At 44.6% G+C, this 22,339-nt stretch overlaps 1 protein-coding gene across 3 annotated transcripts in view; it reads left to right on the top strand.

Moving 5' to 3' along the window:
• PNPLA7 (patatin like domain 7, lysophospholipase) overlaps positions 1-22,339 on the top strand; it is a 478,577-nt gene that overhangs the window by 6,211 nt on the left and 450,027 nt on the right. Inside the window, exon 2 of one of the 3 annotated variants that reach the window (XM_073599987.1) lies at positions 14,831-14,916. The exons of the other annotated variants lie outside the window; for them this stretch is intronic. Within the exon in view, the coding sequence (XP_073456088.1) occupies positions 14,859-14,916 (58 nt within the window). The 5' untranslated portion in view covers positions 14,831-14,858. The remainder of the gene's footprint in view (positions 1-14,830; positions 14,917-22,339) is intronic. 3 annotated transcript variants of the gene reach the window in all.

Here is a 22,339-nt window from a genome sequence, read left to right as displayed (position 1 = left end):
ACTTTGATCCATTTTTGCAGTCTCTGGATCAAAGTTGCATCAAAAATCACATCAAAGAAATGCACCAAAGTCGCTGCAACTTTAAGTCGCATAGATGGGAACGGGTGCCATTGAAATCAATAGGCTGTGACTTGTCATGTGACTTTGTGTCCAAAGGCCTAAGGGCCCTTTCACACGGTCCGTGTACGGGCTCTGCTTTGCTCAGTGGGGGATCGCTCTGTCGATGCCCGCTGAGCAGGCAGATGACCGGTCTGTCTCTGCACACTGTGCAGGGACAAACCTGTCAGAGCGCCGCTCTCCTCTATGGGGGATTGGATGAAGAAGGACCGTAGAGTCCGTTTTCATCCGATCCACAGACGGATGGAAAAGTAGGGTTTTCCTCTGTCGCACTTTAGCGGATCGGAGCGTGTTGGATGTCAGCGGACGTGGTCACCGCTGATATGCGTTGCTCCATAGACCTGTATGGAGCACCCGTTCTGGTCCGCCTATAAAACGGACAGGTGGACCCGAACGGTCCGCCCATGTGAAAGGGGCCTAACTGTTTTTTGAATTCTGTAAATCAGTGATTTAGTGAATTGTATGAATGGCAGCCTCCAGCAAGAAGAAACAGGAGGAATGCTGGAGGCAATTTACAGCACACACTAATTTTGGTAGCATAATTATTAAATGTATGTAATATCTGTTTTTAAATATGCTAGGTTTGAGTAGAGCCTAAAAGTTCATATTAGGTCTCATTTACATGGGGCAATTACATTTGTTCCCCATGCAGGACCATGCTTACCGGAACGCAGATGCCCAGGTGTTCCATGCATCCTCATGCAGGCAGTTCTATTCATGTCTATTGAGACACAGCCGCTGTGTCCCTGAACCTACCCTGGGTGCAGGGCTGTGCAATCACACGGATGTTGTATTAACAGCAGCAACTGTGTCTGTGCATCCGCTGCAGGTGTTCTAATCCCTCTCCACTCTATCCAAAACAAAAAATAATGTTTTTTTTTCACCTTTTTTAGGTAACATATTTCTTTTATCAGTACTGTTTGGACTGAGAAAAAGGGAGCATCCCAAAAGCTTGTCTTGAAAATATAAATGTTAGTGCAAATCAGCATTATGGACTGACTATGTTGTTCATATGTTATGAAATTTTATTGGGCTGGTAATTCCTGCTTTCAGATTAATAATTGAGCAGTAATTGGGCAAACAGATAGTTAGGGTGTGTGTCATTAGAGTGTAGCTCTGCAGTCCTGTTTAGGGTTTGCATCTTTCCAAATACATCAGCCGTGGACTGTACCTCTGCCTGGATTGAGGGTCTGTGGTTGCTGTATAAAGCCACTCATGGGTAAGCAACTGGTTGATTACGGTCATGTGAATAGACAATTGCGACCCCACCATGTCCCTAGCTCCTGACCTGAGCCATTCAGAATCTGATTGCCCAGCCTACTGAGTCCCTGGATACCTTTCCTAACCACATAACTCAATGTAACCCTAGCCTTGTAGTTTCCTGTCCCGTTGTCATGTCTCCCTGGCTGGTGTCTCTCAGTGACTGAAAGTGACTTAGGGGGGCAGGTGAGTGTTTTGAGTGATGAGGGGTGTGCAAGGAGCACTGTGCCCCCAAGGGCCACACCAACAGCTCTGTGCTCATGTATGACCAAGAGAACCTGCTGCTACCTTTAGTGCCCCATACTCACCCTTGCACTACACTAGGGCTGACCAATACGTTTTTGTTTTTTTTTTTTTTTCTTTATCAGCGAATACGTGTACCAATACTTGTGCTCACCGATACCATTTTTGATTCGTTTGGAGCCCATACAAAATGAATGGATTTAAATTGCACTGCAAAGAATTGTATGCAATTTAAACAGGAATGTGGTGCGATTCTTGCTCGAATCACTTGCAGTTTTTTTATTATTATTAATATATGCGATTTATATAGCGCCAACAGTTTACGCAGCGCTTTACAATGTATATGGGAGACAACACAATTACAGTAGAGTTCAATACAAAAGGTAGAGGAGGGCCTTGCTCGTAGAGCTTACATTCTAAAGGGAGGGGGTAGGTTTCCCACACTGCTTCTGTGTGAATGCAGGCTGAAGTCACTATGACAAGCCTGGGTTCATACAGGTGCGGTGGGGGAAACTGCATGTGATTCGAACAGGAATCGCACTGAATTCCTGTTTAAATCACATGCGCTTTGAGCCCATTCATTTTGTATGAGCTTAAATCGCACCGCAAAGTTATCGGTTTCAGGCATCAAAGCATTAGTATGAGTTAGTATTGTTACCTATACTGTTATCTGTATCCGTGCAACCCTACATTATAACTAATAAACTCTACCTTACATATTACTGACCTCTGAACTCTGCATTACATACTGCTGACTTATGAACTCTGCCCTACTTACTCCTGACTGTATTATGTATAACTGACCTTTGTACTCTGTAATACTTACTCCTGACCCCTACAATCTGTGTTCATTATTCCTGACACCTGCACTGTGCATTACATACTACTGACCTCTAAACTGCTTTACTTGCCACTGACACCTGCAATCTCTGTGTTCCTACCAACTCTCTCAACCCTGTCTTGCTTACTCCTGACCCCTGCACTCTGCGTTACATACTCCTCACCCCTGCACTTCACTTTACTTTCTGTCGACCCCTACGCTTTGTGTTACATACTACTGACCTCTAAACTCATAGGTAATTACTTCTGAACCCTATACTCTTCATTACTTACTGCTGACCTCCTGAACTCTGTATTTCTTATTACTGAAAGTGATATTAAAGTAAATTTTGTGTTTAACAAACATGTTCACAAAGCAGCCCCGATCCTCCTCCTCAGGTCCCCCACCAGCGCTCCTGGCCCCTCTCTCCTGCCAATTTCCCCCAGAGCAAGAAGCTCGCAATGGGGGAACCCAAGCAAGCTCTCTCCTGAGCCGCGGCTCTGCATGTCCATTTACACACAGTCCTCTCTTTCTCTTTCTCTCTTGTGACTAGTAGGTGAAAAAAGTCAGATGATCTGTCGTCCGATTTTCAGATCGTGTGTACGGGGCATTAAGCAGACATTCCTTTTAATGTCAGTTCCTCAAACTGTTTTTCCAGGTGACACAGTTTTATAATTCAGCAACCAACATATTGCTGAACAGAATAAAATGAAGAATTGATAAAGTCCAAACATGATATAAATCAGATGATATATATCATATAAAGAGATTTAATGTGACCAGTTTGCCTGTTGTAGATTATATGCATGTTTGTTATCTCCTTGTTTTTTGCTTATACGTTAGTGTAGCCATATTTTATGAATCCAATTTGACCCCATAGCACTTATTATGCATATTGTTTGAAACTTGAAGCTCTGTGTAGTTCAAAAACCAGATGTTGTGGAGTCACATACAAGACAAGATATTTTACACTATACCGGTAATTGCAATAGAAACCTTAATGGAAGTTTATGACTACTATCAGCTCTGGCTTAAAGTGGATGTAAACCCAATGTCATCCTTTCTAAACTACTGCCATAGGGGTTATCTATAAGGATATACATGCCTCCTGCATGTATCTTTACCTGTCAAATATCTCCCCTCTGTCTGTTATTAGACCCGAAAAACTGCAGATTCTGTGGGCGGGTCTGTTGTCTGGAGCTCGGTGGGTGGAGTCGTGATGTCAGTAGACTCCCCGCCCACCTCTACACTCCCCTTGTCAATATGCATTTTCTCCTGTGTATTTCTAACACTGAACTTCTGCTGTGATCTCTAACATCCAGTGAAAAGACAGGAAAGTAACCACATGACTTTGGCATGCCCAATTATGCTGAGGTGTGGAACATCCAATCCTGGCAGAGCAGCAGAAGAAAGGAGTGGGGGTGGGAATTAAAAAATAATGCATGTCTTAGGCTAGGGCACGAGATATGTAAATCACCTGTCACTCACAGCAAGGGGGAGGATTTGACAAAGTTTTTCTCTGTTTGTCAAGATTTATCTCACTGAACATTAAAAGAGGATTGCTCAGAGATGGGTTAACTCTGTGTGGCAAGACTGGGCTCAAATGATAGGAAATCGTATACTCTACATTATGACATCAAAAAAAAATTCGGGTTTACATCCTCTTTAAGGGTCATCCAAGATGGGTTTATTGGGTTTATGATTAGAGGTCGACCGATATATCGGCCGGCCGATATTTGGCTTTTTTTTTTACTTAATCGGCATGGGCCGATTGTGCTGATAAAAAAGACGATTATAACTTCAGCAGGACTTGCAAATGACTTCTGTAATAGAAGTCAATGCAAGTTGCCTGAGTTATCTGTGGAAAGACTTCTCACCTCCTCTGGGCAGCCTGCCAAATCTGATAAGATGCATTGGATCTCTTCAGGTTCTTTTAGACTGAACTCTGTGTGGAGGAGTTCTCAGTTTAACCATTTAACCACTTGACGACCGCCTCACGCCGATTTACGTCGGCAAGGTGGCACGGACAGGCAAAATCACGTACATATACGTGATTTGCCTTCCGCGGGTGGGGGGTCCGATCGGACCCCCCCCCCCCCCCCGGTGCCCGAGGCGGTCGTCTTTTGTCCCCCGGCGATCGGAGGTGAGGGGGAGGCCATCCGTTCATGGCCCCCCCCCTCGCGATCGCCGCCGGCCAATGAGAACATTCCTTTGCTGCTGTATGCTAAACAGCAGCAAAGGAAATGATGTCATCTCTCCTCGGCCCGGTAATTTCCGTTCCGGCCCGAGGAGAGAAGACAGGTATGTGAGTGCACAACACACTACACACACAGTAGAACATGCCAGGCACACTAAACACCCCGATTTCACCCCCCCCCCCCTGTCACAAACTGACACCAGCAGTTTTTTTTTTTTTTTCTGATTACTGCATTGGTGTCAGTTTGTGACAGTTACAGTGTTGGGACAGTGAGTATTACCCCCCTGTAGGTCTAGGATACCCCCCTAACCCCCCCTAATAAAGTTTTAACCCCTTGATCACCCCCTGTCACCAGTGTCGCTAAGCGATCATTTTTCTGATCGCTGTATTAGTGTCGCTGGTGACGCTAGTTAGTGAGGTAAATATTTAGGTTCGCCGTCAGCGTTTTATAGCGTCAGGGACCCCCATATACTATCTAATAAATGTTTTAACCCCTTGATTGCCCCCTAGTTAACCCTTTCACCACTGATCACCGTATAACTGTTACGGGTGACGCTGGTTAGTTCGTTTATTTTTTATAGTGTCAGGGCACCCGCCGTTTATTACCGAATAAAGGTTTAGCCCCCTGATCGCCCGGCGGTGATATGCGTCGCCCCAGGCAGCGTCAGATTAGCGCCAGTACTGCTAACACCCACGCACGCAGCATACGCCTCCCTTAGTGGTATAGTATCTGATCGGATCAATATCTGATCCGATCAGATCTATACTAGCGTCCCCAGCAGTTTAGGGTTCCCAAAAACACAGTGTTAGCGGGATCAGCCCAGATACCTGCTAGCACTTGCGTTTTGCCCCTCCGCCCGGCCCACCCAAATGCAGTATCGATCGATCACTGTCACTTACAAAACACTAAACGCATAACTGCAGCTTTCGCAGAGTCAGGCCTGATCCCTGCGATCGCTAACAGTTTTTTTGGTAGCATTTTGGTGAACTGGCAAGCACCAGCCCCAGGCAGCGTCAGATTAGCGCCAGTACCGCTAACACCCACGCACGCACCGTACAACTCCCTTAGTGGTATAGTATCTGATCGGATCAATATCTGATCCGATCAGATCTATACTAGCGTCCCCAGCAGTTTAGGGTTCCCAAAAACGCAGTGTTAGCGGGATCAGCCCAGATACCTGCTAGCACCTGCATTTTGCCCCTCCGCCCGGCCCAGCCCACCCAAGTGCAGTATCGATCGATCACTGTCACTTACAAAACACTTAACGCATAACTGCAGCGTTCGCAGAGTCAGGCCTGATCCCTGCGATCGCTAACAGTTTTTTTGGTAGCTTTTTATTGAACTGTCAAGCACCAGCAGCCTAGTACACCCCGGTCGTAGTCAAACCAGCACTGCAGTAACACTTGGTGATGTGGCGAGTCCCATAAGTGCAGTTCAAGCTGGTGAGGTGGCAAGCACAAGTAGTGTCCCGCTGCCACCAAGAAGACAAACACAGGCCCGTCGTGCCCATAGTGCCCTTCCTGCTGCATTCGCCAATCCTAATTGGGAACCCACCACTTCTGCAGCGCCCGTACTTCCCCCATTCACATCCCCAACCAAATGCAGTCGGCTGCATGAGAGGCATTTTCTTTATGTCCTCCCGAGTACCCCTACCCAACGAACCCCCAAAAAAGATGTCGTGTCTGCAGCAAGCGCGGATATAGGCGTGACACCTGCTATTATTGTCCCTCCTGTCCTGATAATCCTGGTCTTTGCATTGGTGAATGTTTTGAACGCTACCATTCATTAGTTGAGTATTAGCGTAGGGTACAGCATTGCACAGACTAGGCACACTTTCACAGGGTCTCCCAAGATGCCATCGCATTTTGAGAGACCCGAACCTGGAACCGGTTACCGTTATAAAAGTTAGTTACAAAAAAAGTGTAAAAAAAAAAAAAAAAATATATAAAATAAAAAAAAATAGTTGTCATTTTATTGTTCTCTCTCTCTCTCTCTATTCTCTCTCTCTTGTTCTGCTCTTTTTTACTGTATTCTATTCTGCAATGTTTTATTGTTATTATGTTTTATCATGTTTGCTTTTCAGGTATGCAATTTTTTATACTTTACCGTTTACTGTGCTTTATTGTTAACCATTTTTTTGTCTTCAGGTACGCCATTCACGACTTTGAATGGTTATACCAGAATGATGCCTGCAGGTTTAGGTATCATCTTGGTATCATTCTTTTCAGTCAGCGGTCGGCTTTCATGTAAAAGCAATCCTAGTGGCTAATTAGCCTCTAGACTGCTTTTACAAGCCGTGGGAGGGAATGCCCCCCCCCCCCACCGTCTTCCGTGTTTTTCTCTGGCTCTCCTGTCTCAACAGGGAACCTGAGAATGCAGCCGGTGATTCAGCCAGCTGACCATAGAGCTGATCAGAGACCAGAGTGGCTCCAAACATCTCTATGGCCTAAGAAACCGGAAGCTACGAGCATTTTATGACTTAGATTTCGCCGGATGTAAATAGCGCCATTGGGGAAGCATTTTATCACACCGATCTTGGTGTGGTCAGATGCTTTGAGGGCAGAGGAGAGATCTAGGGTCTAATAGACCCCAATTTTTTCAAAAAAGAGTACCTGTCACTACCTATTGCTATCATAGGGGATATTTACATTCCCCGAGATAACAATAAAAATGATTAAAAAAAAAAAAAATGAAAGGAACAGTTTAAAAATAAGATAAAAAAGCAAAAAAATAGTAAAGAAAAAAAAAAAAAAAAAAAAAAGCACCCCTGTCGCCCCCTGCTCTCGCGCTAAGGCGAACGCAAACGGCGGTCTGTCGTCAAACGTAAACAGCAATTGCACCATGCATGTGAGGTATCGCCGCGAAGGTCAGATCGAGGGCAGTAATTTTTGCAGTAGACCTCCTCTGTAAATCTAAAGTGGTAACCTGTAAAGGCTTTTAAAGGCTTTTAAAAATGCACTTATTTTGTTGCCACTGCACGTTTGTGCGCAATTTTAAAGCATGTCATGTTTGGTATCCATGTACTCGGCCTAAGATCATCTTTTTTATTTCATCAAACATTTGGGCAATATAGTGTGTTTTAGTGCATTAAAATTTAAAAAAGTGTGTTTTTTCCCCAAAAAATGCGTTTGAAAAATCGCTGCGCAAATACTGTGTGAAAAAAAAAATGAAACACCCACCATTTTAATCTGTAGGGCATTTGCTTTAAAAAAATATATAATGTTTGGGGGTTCAAAGTAATTTTTTTGCAAAAAAAAAATAACTTTTTCATGTAAACAATGAGTGTCAGAAAGGGCTTTGTCTTCAAGTGGTTAGAAGAGTGGGTGATGTGTGACATAAGCTTCTAAATGTTGTGCATAAAATGCCAGGACAGTTCAAAACCCCCCCAAATTACCCCATTTTGGAAAGTAGACACCCCAAGCTATTTGCTGAGAGGCATGTCGAGTCTATGGAATATTTTATATTGCGACACAAGTTGCGGGAAAGAGACAAATTTTTTTTTTTTTTTTTTTTTTGCACAAAGTTGTCACTAAATGATATATTGCTCAAACATGCCATGGGAATATGTGAAATTACACCCCAAAATAAATTCTGCTGCTTCTCCTGAGTACGGTGATACCACATGTGTGAGACTTTTTGGGAGCCTAGCCGCGTACGGGACCCCGAAAACCAAGCACCGCCTTCAGGCTTTCTAAGGGCGTGAATTTTTGATTTCACTCTTCACTGCCTATCACAGTTTCGGAGGCCATGGAAAGCCCAGGTGGCACAAAACCCCCCCAAATGACCCCATTTTGGAAAGTAGACACCCAAAGCTATTTGCTGAGAGGTATAGTGAGTATTTTGCAGACCTCACTTTTTGTCACAAAGTTTTGAAAATTGAAAAAAGAAAAAAAAAAAAGTTTTTTCTTGTCTTTCTTCATTTTCAAAAACAAATGAGAGCTGCAAAATACTCACCATGCCTCTCAGCAAATAGCTTGGGGTGTCTACTTTCCAAAATGGGGTCATTTGGGGGGGGTTGTGCCACCTGGGCATTCCATGGCCTCCGAAACTGTGATAGGCAGTGAAGAGTGAAATCAAAAATTTTCACCCTTAGAAATCCTGAAGGCGGTGCTTGGTTTTCGGGGCCCTGTACGCGGCTAGGCTCCCAAAAAGTCCCACACATGTGGTATCCCCATACTCAGGAGAAGCAACTGAATGTATTTTGGGGTGCAATTCCACATAGGCCCATGGCCTGTGTGAGCAATATATCATTTAGTGACAACTTTTTGTAAATATTGATTTATATTTTTTTTTTTTTTGTCATTATTCAATCACTTGGGACAAAAAAAATAAATATTCAATGGGTTCAACATGCCTCTCAGCAATTTCCTTGGGGTGTCTACTTTCCAAAATGGGGTCATTTGGGGGGGTTTTGTACTGCCCTGCCATTTTAGCACCTCAAGAAATTACATAGGCAGTCATAAACTAAAAGCTGTGTAAATTACAGAAAATGTACCCTAGTTTGTAGATGCTATAACTTTTGCGCAAACCAATAAATATATGCTTATTGACTTTTTTTTACCAAAGACATGTGGCCGAATACATTTTGGCCTAAATGTATGACTAAAATTTAGTTTATTGGATTTTTTTTATAACAAAAAGTAGAAAATTTCATTTTTTTTCAAAATTTTCGGTCTTTTTCCGTTTATAGCGCAAAAAATAAAAACTGCAGAGGTGATCAAATACCATCAAAAGAAAGCTCTATTTGTGGGAAGAAAAGGACGCAAATTTCGTTTGGGTACAGCATTGCATGACCGTGCAATTAGCAGTTAAAGCGACGCAGTGCCAAATTGGAAAAAGACCTCTGGTCCTTAGGCAGCATAATTTTCTGGGGCTCAAGTGGTTAAAGACTAAATTTTTTCTGACACTTTTTGCTTACAAGTAAAATTCCTGTATTTTCTGCTAGAAAATCACTTGGAACCCCCAAACATTATATATATTTTTTTAGCAGAGACCCTAGGGAATAAAATAGCGGTTGTTGCAGTATTTTATGTCACACGGTATTTGCGCAGCGGTCTTTCAAACGCAATTTAAAAAAAAACAAAAACGCTAATGAAATAAAAAAAAAAAAAAATAAGCAGTAAAGTTAGCCCATTTTTTTATCCAAAAGTTTTGATTACCTGTTTTTGTGAATTTAATATTTAAGATATAGTTATTTTTTTTTAATCTAAATTATACATACAAGTGAACTGATTGGAGGTTTGTTTTGTTTAATAAATGTTTAAATGTAAAAAAAAAAAATTACCCCTATAATACACGAGCTTAATGTATTCTAGTAAAGTTAGTCTGTAAACTAAGGTCTGTTTTGTTTATAGCAGTAGTTTGTTATTTTATAAACTTACAGCAGGCCGTGGCCATCTTAAGTCTGGGCATCTGAAGCCAGACTGTATTTCTTCCTGGATCTCATCCTTGCAGATCTCGCACATGGTCAGTGCAGCAAAAACAGTGTAATAGGTTTCAGGTCAGGTTTCCATAGCAACAGCAGTTTCAGAGGAAGTTGCCGCCCCTTCCCAGAAGGCATTGCAAACAGGAAATGATGCGATGGGCCAGGGAGGAGGAAGTGAAAAATGAATACAGCAGATATACAGTAGGTGCTGAGAAAAAAAATATCCAATTCGTTTACAGTGCACAGTTTAGTGAGGGATGCTGAAGAGTTGTAAAAGTGGGTGGAACTCCACTTTAAGGCTGCTTTCACACTGGAGCGGGCAGGCATTGACGGTAAAACGCTGTTAGTTTTAGCGGCGCTTTACCGTCATTTTAGCGGCGCTATTCGGCTGCTAACGGGGCGCTTATAACCCAGCTAGCGGCCGAGGAAGGGGTTAAATGCGCCCCTGAAGCGCTGCTGCTGAAACACTTTGCAGGCGCTTCGGCAGCGGTGCGCATTCATTTCAATGGGCAGGAGTGGTGGTATACACCGCTCCAAAGATGCTGCTTGCAGGACTTTTTTTTTAACATCCTGCCAGCGCATCGCCTCAGTGTGAAAGCACTCGGGATATCACACTGAGACTGCAGGGGAGCCGTTTTACAGGCACTTTACAGGCGCTATTTTTAGCCCAAAAGCGCCTGAAAAACACCCCAGTGTGAAAGGGGTCTAACTGTTAGATTTTATGAGATGAAGGGAAAAAAAAAAAAAAAAATTGGCCTAATATATTGGCCCAAAAAAATCGTCATCATATATCGGCCATCGGCCACCGCGATTTCTAAATATCGGCATCGGCCAGAGAAAAACCCATATCGGTCGACCTCTATTTATGATGGCCCGCTTTGTGCCTCCAGCTGACTGTGTTTTTGTTTGAGGTAAATGTAATGTCTGTCTGTGCAATACAGATGCAAGATTTATTTTTTTCTATATATAGTTTCTGATTATATTATAAACATGGAGGCAGCCATATTTGTTCATTACACATGCAGACTCTTCTTTCTGATTGTGCCTTAGTGATCCACGTATCACTCTGCAGAGTGAAATGGCCACAATGCTCATGAAACCATCTTGGCATAGACTTTAGGCCACAAATAGCTGCTGACAAAGCTACTGCATGGCTGTGCTCACTGATTAATGTGAGGTGTGAAATGAATAATTACTCTGCTCTAAGCTTGCTTTACCTGTTAGCCAATTTGTGTCTAGTAAACCTAATGGCTTTTTTAAACTAGCTCATACAGAGCTAGAGTCACCCATTTGAAACACAATAAGACTTCTATGTGACAGATCATTTGAAACTGTCAGGTTCTCTTTAGAAGGAAAATTGTTATGTGTATGAGACACTGACATCCCTCCTTGACTGGACGCATTACTGCCCAATGAAGTGAAATACATTTTCCTATTGGCTATACTACCAATAAAGCCCAACTCCAGGCATATAAAGAAATGATCCCTTGCAGTGGGGCTGTGTTCGCACTGCAAGGTTTAAATTATAGTTTTTGTCTAGGGGAACAAAAAAAAAAAAAGTACTTACCTGATCTTCCCACATTTCACCGATCTAGGGTCCTGACATTGGCAAGATGAAACCAGGGTCCATAGCCCTGCTCTGGGTGTGATGACACCAAGGGACAGTCCACCGCTGGATCATGGGGAAGAAGACGATTTCTCCTTTCCCCTAAACAAAACCAGCTGTTAATCCTTGCAGTCAACTGCAAGATATAATTTCTAATTTGCCAGGAGTTGGGATTTAAGCTCTGCAACTTGATTATTGAACACGGGCAGGGTTTCCCTTAGATCGTGAAAAAGCATTTGTAAAACCACATTTTATATTGTGTTCATAGCTGTTGCAGTCTGAAGAAAATGACAAACTAACGCTCATCTATTTAAAGTGTATGTAAACTTGTTTTTTCTCAGCAGGGGATCTATCCGCTGATCCTGCTGAGCAGCCGGATGACAGGTCTATGGACACAGCCCACTCTGCTCCATGGGCAGCCGGATTTAAACTGACTGGCTGTTCATTTACACCCAACTATGATCCGATCAGACGGAGGGGAATGGATCCCCTTCTGTGGTGTTTTTTTTTTTTCCAGATTGGATCGTACCTGGGGGTAGCCGGATATAAACTTAGACACAAGTCCTCTTACATTCTACTGCCCAATGTCCATAGAGGAGAATGGAAGGTCCAATCGGGTCTGGCTGAAAAACAGACAGCCAGACCCGATCGGATCTCTCGTGTGAAAGGGGTCTAACAATGAACTTCTCTTATTTGGCCCGGAACTCCATGAGATGACACTTTCTGTGCTTTCAGCTTGTGCTGCATTGTTATCCATTACATTGTTTCGAACTCTCTGTGAGGACTGCCTCTTATATTATGGAAGAGAGGAGAAGGGAAGGTTCTGTCCTAGGGTGCGTCTACACAAATACAGTGCAGTGAGCAAGCTACAGTTTGCCAGATGAAAAGTGTAGGAATCTAAAAAAAACAAATATCTGAAAAGTGTGGTGTGCATTTGTATTCAGCCCCCTTTTACTCTGATACCCCTAACTAAAATCTAGTGGAACCAAATGCCTTCAGAAGTCACCTAATTATTAAATAGAGCCCGCCTGTGTGTAATTGTATCTCAGTATAAATACAGCGGTTCTGTGAAGCCCTCAGAGGTTTGTTAGAGAACCTTAGTGAACAAACAGCATCATGAAGGAGCATCATAAAGGCCAAGGACCACACCAGACAGGTCGGGGATAAAGTTGTGGAGAAGTTTAAAGTGGGGTTATAAAGAAAAATATCCCAAGCTTTGAACATCTCACAGAGCACTGTTCAATTCATCACCTGAAAATGGAAAGAATATAACACAACTGCAAACCTACCAAGACATGGCCGTCCACCTAAACTGACAGGCCGGGCAAGAATTATCATTAATTATCATTAATCAGAGAAGCAACCAAGAGGTACGTGGTAAGCCATGTGGGGGACACAGCAAACATGTGGAAGAAGGTGCTCTTCTCAGATGAGCCCAAAATGCTGCGTGTGGCGGAAAACAAACACTGCACATCACCCTGAACACACCAGCCCCACCGTGAAACATGGTGGTGGCAGCATCATGTTGCGGGGATGCTTTTCTTTAGCAGAGTTGATGGGAAGATGAATGGAGCCATATACAGGGCAATCTTATGCCCTGTACACACGGGCGGACTTTTCGGCAACAAAGGTCCGACAGTCTTTCCGACAGACTTTCAACGGCCTTTTGACAGACTTCCGACAGACTTTCGAACGAACGGACTTACACATGATCACACCAAAGTCCGACGGATTCATACGTGATGACATACGACCGGACTAAAATAAGGAAGTTCATAGCCAGTAGCCAATAGTTGCCCTAGCGTCGGTTTTCGTCCGTCGGACTAGCATACAGACGAGCGGATTTTTCGATAGGAACTGGGTCCGGCGGAATTCCGACGTAAAGATTTGAAACATGTTCCAAATCTAAAGTCTGTCAAATTTTCGACAGAAACAGTCCGCTGAAGGTCTAATGAAGCCCACACACAGTCGGATTGTCCGCCGGATTCGGTCCGTCGGACCAGTCCAGTCAAAGTCCGCTCGTGTGTACAGGGCATTAGAAGAAAACCTGTTTAGAGTTTGCAAAAGACTTTAGACGGGGCGGAGGTTTGCCTTCCAGCAGGACAAGAACCCTAAACATACAGCCAAAGCTACAATGGAATGGTTTAGACTTTAGATCAAAGCATAGTCATGTGTTAGAATGGCCCAGTCAAAGTCCAGACCTAAATCCAATTGAGAATCTGTGGCAAGACTTGAAAATTGCTGTTTACAGACGCTCTCTATCCAATCTGACAGAACTTGAGCTATTTTGCTAACAAAAATGGGCAAAAATGTCACTCTCTAGATGTGCAAAGCTGGTAGAGACATCCCCAAAAAGACTTGGAGCTGTAATTGCAGTGAAAGGTGGTTCTACAAAGTATTGACTCAGGGGGGCTGAATATAAATGCACGCCACAATTTTCACATATTTATTTGTAAAAAAAATGTGAAAACCATTTATCAAACGCCCCTGTTGTACAAGCAACAATTTATTTATCTCTATTGCCAAAGTACTGATCTATATACCTGGAATATTTCTGCAGTCTCTGTTCTATGAGCCATCTCTTCTTATGTCTCTCTTCTTGTTTTGAATAAACAGAGTATTTTTTTTAACAATTTTTTGTTTATTTTTGCAGTACTGAAGTTGGTACTTAATATAAAAGATCTCTAATCCAGAGAACCATATGCTCTCTTATGTCAGTTGGTGACCTCACCTTTGCTGTTATCCAATTTAGGCCATATGTCATTGCCATGCATATATACAAAAGCAAAATTGCCTTTTTAGACCTCTTCCTTGTTTTTGCCCTAGGGTGTTGTTAAAAGGTGAAATTACCCAGTTTTGTGGCAAGCAGCTGAAACCTCAGTTTAAATATTTACACAGCAGCTATCTTGCCTGCCAAAAGATTTTTCTTATTCTTTTTGGGCCATTCTTGTGACTGGGGCATAATAGCACAGCTAGGTGATTAACCATCCTTTTCTTTAGGTAAAGTGGAATTCCAGGCAAAAGTTATATTCTGCAGAAGGTTTCGATGATTACCGACAGTGACTTTTGTATTATCCATATCAATTGTATTAGTTTTTTCCTAATTGGCCATTTATAAAACAATATCTAATCAAGCCATTCAAATGCCCTTCTTTCTCCAGACCGACAACGGCTAGTTTGCACAGCTGAATGTGGCTGCTCATTGATGCTTCCGTGTGTGGTTGTCGGTCCCAGCTGTCTCCAGCCAGTGAGTTCAATTCTGTTCGTTTGAGTCCCGCCTCTCATTTCCCCCTTGTGATGTATGCATGTCACATGCTCCTCTACTGTTGTTGGCTCCAGCTCTCCCTAGCCAACCAATTCTGCCGTGCCCCACTCAGTCCCGGCTTCTTGTGACATATCACATCACATGCTCAGAAGAGAATGCACATCACCAGCCGCCGTATGGTTAGAAATGCAGGGGGGCGGCAGTCGCGTGAGGTGGTGTATTACAAGGTAAAAACAGTGATTTTTAGCTTTTGGGTGAGGATGATCGAGGTTATTGTTTGTTTAGGATTGCGGTGGGATTTTCTAGGCATTAAGCCTTTACAACTGCGTTAATTTTGACGTCAAATTTCGATTTAGTTTTAGTCATAGGGGTCAATTCACTAAGATTTAAATAACAGCTAAAATAATGCTTGTGGTAAATTAGTTTTGAAAGTGCAATTCACTAAGAATTTTGTGTTTTTAAATACCGAATGCGGTAATTACCGCTTTATTGAATGCAGTAATTTATCGCATTGAGCTGGTTGCTAACGAGCAGGGCGGGAAGCCGGCCGCCACGTCCTTAACGACAGATGACTCATCAGCTGTCAGCGGGTTCCCTGCTGATAGCTGAATGTAAAAAAATCATGGCGGCAGTTAAAAATGCTGAAGAAAAAACAGCGTGGGGTCCTCCCTAAAATCCATATCAGACCCTTATCTGAGCATGCAGGTCAGGCAAGGGGGGGCTCACCTGTCGCCCCCCCCCCCCCTTTTTTTTTTTTTTTTTTCCTGCCTGACCTGCCGGGTTGCATGTAGAGGTCGACCGATATGGGTTTTTCTCTGGCCGATGCCAATATTTAGAAATCGCGGCGGCCGATGGCCGATATATGATGCCGATTTTGATTTTTTTTTTTTTTTTTTTTTCCCCCTTCATCTCATAAAATCTAACAGGTGACCCCTTTCACACTGGGGCATTTTTCAGGCGCTTTTGAGCTCTGGGTCGGCAAGCGGTTAAGAGGGGCGGATGAATCCTTTGGCTAGGTTTTTATCTATATATTGTCAGAGGGCCTCCAGCTTGGATAGAGGAAAGATTCGCCCGAAGGTTACTTCTGTTCCAGGTAGCAACTCAGTCGGGCAGTCGTAGGACCGATGGGGCAGGGCATCAGCACCTTTCTTGTCAAAGACATCAAGGAAATCAAGGTAGGCCGAAGGGATGGCATGACAGGGATCTGGTGTAGGTTGAACGGAGAGACGCACTGAAGGGTTGACAGGTGTGGGGATGCCACAGTGTTGGTGACAGTAGGGAAATGAGAAGATGATTTCTCCCTTGGGCCAGTCGATTTGTGGTTTGTGGGCCCACAGGCAGGGTATCCCTAGGATGGTTGGGAATAAGGAGACCTGATGACGTCAAAGCAGAGAAATTCCTGATGGCCTGCATCCATGCTGGCAAAGACAGGGATAGTCTCCTGAGTGACAGGGCCAGAGCTGGGAGCAATACCGTCTGCTAAATGTACGTCAGGTCTTTGTTCCTTTTAGTTTCAGGGGTATGAGCAAGTTCTTGGTGAAGTTCATATCCAAGAAACAACTACAGTCTCCAGAGTCGAATATTGCCCGCGGCTTGACTTCCTTTCCAGCCACCTGCAGAGAGATGGAGAGAATTACATGAGTGAATGCAGTCCCTGATAACTGGAGGTACGAGGAGTGTGGAAGGCTGGACTTACTTGGGCGAACAGGACAACTGTGAAGGAAGTGGTCTGAAGCTCGACAGTAGAGACACAAGTTACCCTGTCATCTGCGTGCTCTCTATTCAGGAGTTAAAGCAGGGCGGAGTAGGCCAATTTTCATGGGTTCCCCATCAGAAGTATTAGTACACTGGGGAACAGAGACTGGGATTGTTGGTCCTGGAACCTTTGGCATTAGCCATGTGGGCTGGAAGCTCTGAGTGTGTACAGACCATCACTCCTGCAGCCATCAGTCTAGTTGGATAGAAACTTGGATGAGATTCTCTAACGATGCAGGAGCCTCGATCCTAGCTAACTCGTCCATGAGTCTCAGATAAGCCTTGCCGGAACTGGTATTTCAGGGTGGCATCATTCCACCCAGTATCAGCTGACCACTTGCAAAACTCCACAATATAATCCTCCACCAGTCGTTTGCCTTGTACTAGAGCATGAAGGCCAGACTAGGCAGTAGCAGTCCGCTGTGGATCATCATATAGGGTAGCCAAAGCTTCAAAGAAGGTGGCAACTGAATCCAGTACTAAGTTCTTTTGCTCAAGGAGGTTATGAGCCCAGGACTGTGGCTCATCTGATAAAGGTGAGATGACAAAACCCACCTTTCCGTCGTTGACTTGAAAAACGCTAAGGAGTGTGGACCCTGGGCTCCGGAGGGGGCAATCCCACACCAGGTGTGGCTGTAGCAGGAGAACTGGCCATTGGAGCGGAGACAGTGGAGCTAGTAGCTTGGTTAGGATCTGCAGGAGTCATGAAGGTAGTGAGGGAGTGAAGGTGTCCATCCAGCTGAAAGTTGCCATCTTGTAAGCTCTGGACTGCTTGTGTAAGAGCCGTCATCTGCTGACATAGGGCATCCAACGGGGAAGCACCTCTCTGGGCCTCAGACATTTTAGCTGATTGATACTATCACGTACCTGGTGCTAGAGGCCAATAGAGGGAGAGGGCTTCTCTTGCGGCTAAGTTCCAGACCCCCCTGAGGGTGGACAGGAGAGGTAAGGCCCAAAGTAGCACGGGCCGCCTGCTGGACTGTATGCAGGAGGTTCCAGAGTACAGCTGGTGTGCTGGCGAAGAATCAACAAACAGGTGGCGCCCGTGAGTTGTTGCAGGATTTAGATAAACTGGAGCATGGTCAGAAGGAAGCCTAGGTCATGAGCCGGGTGGATAGCAGAGCAGACGTGGTCAGGTGGATAGCCGAGGTCGAACACAGGAATTAGGAGACAGGTCAAGGACAAGCCGGGTTGGTAAAAGGAGAAGACAGGAACAGGAATATCACAGAGATAACACACTGGAGAAGCCAAAGATCAACCAGCAACTAAAGCCACTAGCAAAATTCCTTATATAGGCCCATGTGACCTGCTGGAAGAGATGTAGGGTCCTAAAGTCCTTCTCCTGCCATAAGTGCTGGTAGAGATGCTGGGTCCTAGAGCCCTTCCCCTGTTTGCTTCCTGTGTTTGATGTTTGAAACATACACTATATTACCAAAAAGTATTGGGACACCTACCTTTACACGCACATGAACTTTAATGGCATCCCAGTCTTGGTCCGTAGGGTTCAATATTGAGTTGGCCAACCCTTTGCAGCTATAACAGCTTCAACTCTTCTGGGAAGGCTGTCCACAAGGTTTAGGAGTGTGTCTATGGGAATGTTTGACCATTCTTCCAGAAGCGCATTTGTGAGGTCAGGCACTGATGTGGACGAGAAGGCCGGTCTCATAGTCTGCGCTCTAACTCATCCCAAAGGTGTTCTAGCGGGTTGAGGTCAGGACTCTGTGTAGGCCAGTCAAGTTCCTCCACCACAAACTGGCTCCTCCTTGTCTTTATTGAACCTTACGGACTAAGACTGGGATGGCATTAAAGTTCATGTGTGTGTAAAGGCAGGCATCCCGATACTTTTGGTAATATAGTGTATCTAGTTGAAAATGTGCAGAAAAATGGACACAGAGATGTAGAGCATACTATGTACATATACTGTATGTTATGGATCATACTCATGAGATATCGTTGTGGCCTAGTTAATGTTTTAATTTAAGTTTTGTTTAGTTAACCCATTTTCCGAGACCCCTTTCACACTGGGGAGGGGGGTTAGCGGTAAAATGCCGCTTATTTTAGCGGGGCTTTACTGCTGCAATAGCGGCACTTTTAACCCCATCTAGCGGCTGAATAAAGGGTTAAAAGCACCCGCAAAGTACCGCTGCCGAATCACTTCGGCAGCGGTGCCCATTCATCTCAATGGCAGGGGCGGTGGAGGCGCAGGACTTTCTATTGTCCTGCATGTGTACCACCCCAGTGTGAAAGCACTCAGACTCTGTCATGGTTATGCAATAGAGTTTGTCTGTCAGCTTACCTGTCTCCATGTGTTCATCTCTAAAGACCAGCTGACACTTACCTGACTGCTTTTATAATCTCTCCTCCAGCATGGCTCCACCCCAGCTCCTATCAGAGAACTCTATATTAACCTCTGCACTGCAGGCCAGCCCTGCTGATCAACCTTTGTGTGTTTTGGCTTCCCGTTCCTGCCTGCCTTGTGATCTACGTTTGTTTCTGTTACCGACCTTGGCGTGTTCTCTACTATTTCTGTCTGCTCGTGACCCTGACCTTTGGCGTGTCCCCGACTATCCCTGTTTGCCTGTGACCCTGAACCTTGGCGTGAACTCTGTTGTCCTTGTCTGCTTGTGGCCCTGTCCTTGGCTTATTCCTTTACTCTCCTTATCCTCCTGTTGCCTACTGTGGGTGTGAGCTGGGGGACCCTGGGGGTCGCGACCTGGAGCCAGGGGCAGCCCAGTCCATCCTCACCACTAGAGGCTCTGGTGAACACCTGCTGGCTCTTAGACTCCGCGCCCCAGGGAATCCTACGCTCTAACCCCGGTGGGATCCCTGTTGGTGTTCCAGCGGCCCTGCCTTCCTTACCACCCGGACTCCCATCCGCAGCAGTCTGCGGGGTCCACTGCCTTGCAGTGCACTCCTGATCCCAAATGTGTGCATCTGTCACCTAGCTTCAAGGTGACCTGACAGGCTCTCACACTGGGGCTGCAGGGGAGGCGCTTTTCAGGCGCTTTACAGGCGGTTTTTAGCTCAAAAGCACCTGAAAAACGCCCCAGTGTGAAAGGGGTCTAAGTGAAGTACGACACAATTTAGCTTTCGTGATGTATATCTTTATTCATTTGACTTTCAGTGTACAAATTGCAGCATATTTTGATGTTGATCATCTTTGTAAAAGTTTATTACTTTGTCTGTACTACTGCTGTGTAATGTGTAGAATGTGGAAGCTGTCACTAATGTGCCGTAAATTGTTAATAAAATTTACCCTTTAAAAAAAAAAAAAAATAACAAGCATTATACTTTTATACTTACCTGCTCTGTGCAGCAGTATTGCACAGAGCAACCCCGAGCCTCCTCTTCTCGGGTCCCCTGCTGGCGATCCTGGCCCCTCCCTCCTGCCGGGTGCCCCCAGAGCAAACAAGCAGGCTCACTCCCAAGCCGTAGATCTGCGTGGCCCCTCCCCCTCTCTTTTCTGATTTGGCTCACTGGCTGTGATTGACGGCAACAGAGGCCAATGGCTCCTGCTGCTGTCTCAGCCAATGAGGAGGGAGAGTTCCTGGAGAGCCGAGGCTCTCATGCACATTGCTGGATCAGGATGGGGCTCAGGTAAGTAATGAAGTAACTAAAGTAAGATCGATACTTTGGGGAAAGGTTATTTTGCCTTGTTTGCATGTATTTCATTATAATTTGAGCCCAGTGGTGGTTGTTTTTTTCTCTTGCCTTTTCTCACCACTTTTCCTTCCCAGAAGGAAGTTGTGTAACAGTTGGCAATCTTCTCCACAACAATGTTGACAGAGTTTTCACGGCTACTGTAATCTTGAGGTACCTGGAAGTAAGCCAGTTCTGGGCATTATGTCAGTCTGGTCCTGTCAGCTCTACTAAATATCCTGCACACCTTTTTCTGTTTTTTACATCAGAACATAAATCTATGAGCTTTTAGTGAATCGTAAAACAGCAATGTGAATGTTTGGCCCGGATTTATGTAGTGTTTTCCTGTCCAGGCGTTTTCTAAATTATGACCATTGTAGGCGCATAGGCAATATTTGTCCCTTTGCCAGCAGACGTTTTCTTAATAATGTGTAGAAAGTTAAGACTGCATTATTTCATCAAAATCTGGCATGTTTTTGTATTTTTTTTTTTGGTAACTCCTGTATATTCAATCCTGTATTTCTGTTATCATGGAAGGTCACTGGGGGCCATTTATTTATTTTTTTTTAACTACTTGCGGACTGCCGACTTGCAATATACTGCAGACAGGTGGCCCCTGCAGGCAAAATGATGTACCTGTACCTCGCTACCTGCTTCCGTGTTTAGGGCGCACATATGTGAGCCCCCCGTGCTGACACCGCTGTGATTGTACACAGCAGGAGTCTGTCAGCAAGTCCTGGCCAATGATTCTGTGTCCAATCACAGCCCAGAGCCCAGTGTTGACAATCAACATAGGGCTCTGTACAGAGGGAGCGATCTGTCAGTTTCTAATCTCTGCAAAGCATCTATTGGTGCTGGAAGGGATTTATAGTTGCAAGGGGTGACTTGGAAGGGGGTAGTGCCTGCACCCATTCCCTGAGAAAAAGCCCTGTGCATACCTATTATTCAAAGGAAGTCTGAAATTCTTTGACTCACAAGCCAAATACTACTTCTGTGACACTGGCATCCTATGAAGTTAAGTTTAACAAGTTTGGTTTCATGGACCTGGAACAAAAGTGTGGCATGTCAGAGAAGGAAAAGATCCATGTGTCAGTGGCTTCGGAGACAAGTTTGCTGTTTTAGGTCCAAGACATGATCATATTTTCCCCTAATGGTACACTTCAGTTAAAACGAAAATAAAACATTGAAATGCATACAAGAAGCACAGTCTACTTGCATGTTTAAAGCCCAACTGAACAAAAACAATTTTTTTTCCTAGCTCCTCTAACCCATCCTAACAGGCTTTTTTTTGCCTTCACTGGTCTTGGTGCAGTGTACCGCTAATCTAGCACTGCAATTTCACCCGAGACCTTCACTCCCCTCTGCTGACGTCGGTCCTATATTGAAAGGTGGGAGGGCTCCTGCCACTGGACATCCTATAGGAAGTGTCTATATTGGACAGGCCGTGACCCAAAGAGGGACCCAAGCATAAACTAAATAGAAGAGAACGCATGGGGCTAGATTGTCATGTGACTATAGCTTTAGGGAAGTAAAAAGGGCTTTGAAATATATATTTTTTACCCTAACAATTAAAGGTGGGGTGGGAGGTTGGGCTTTAAATCCAAATATTGCAGTACTGTACCAGTCCACCCCATCCGTTCCCTTCTGTCAGTAATCTTGTGGTCCTGGAACACACTGCTGGTGATGCTGGATCACCTGCCTTGTTGCCTCTCATACGCACACACCCTGATGTAAAAATTTGTTATCAGAATTTTCACACAGTCGCCAATCAGCTTGATAATTCACAAAGCAGAACGGCAACGTTGCAAGGTACTGCTCAGGAAGTACACTTCCTACTGTCTTCTGTGGAGCTGTGTGTGCTTATTCTCTAGGGCAGTGGTCTCCAAACTGTGGCCCAGGGGCTGGTTGCAGCTAGGGTCCCACCGACACTGATACTAGTATCGGTGCCAATACCGAGCATTTGCATGAGTACTGGTACTCGTACAAATGCTCCGATGCCTAAGCCGATACC

The sequence above is a fragment of the Aquarana catesbeiana genome, linkage group LG09 (assembly GCF_042186555.1).
Source record: "Aquarana catesbeiana isolate 2022-GZ linkage group LG09, ASM4218655v1, whole genome shotgun sequence".
In the NCBI taxonomy this organism is placed as follows: domain Eukaryota; kingdom Metazoa; phylum Chordata; class Amphibia; order Anura; family Ranidae; genus Aquarana; species Aquarana catesbeiana.
The sequence above is the reverse complement of the archived record's forward strand: the minus strand, read 5'-3'. Positions and strand labels throughout refer to the sequence as shown.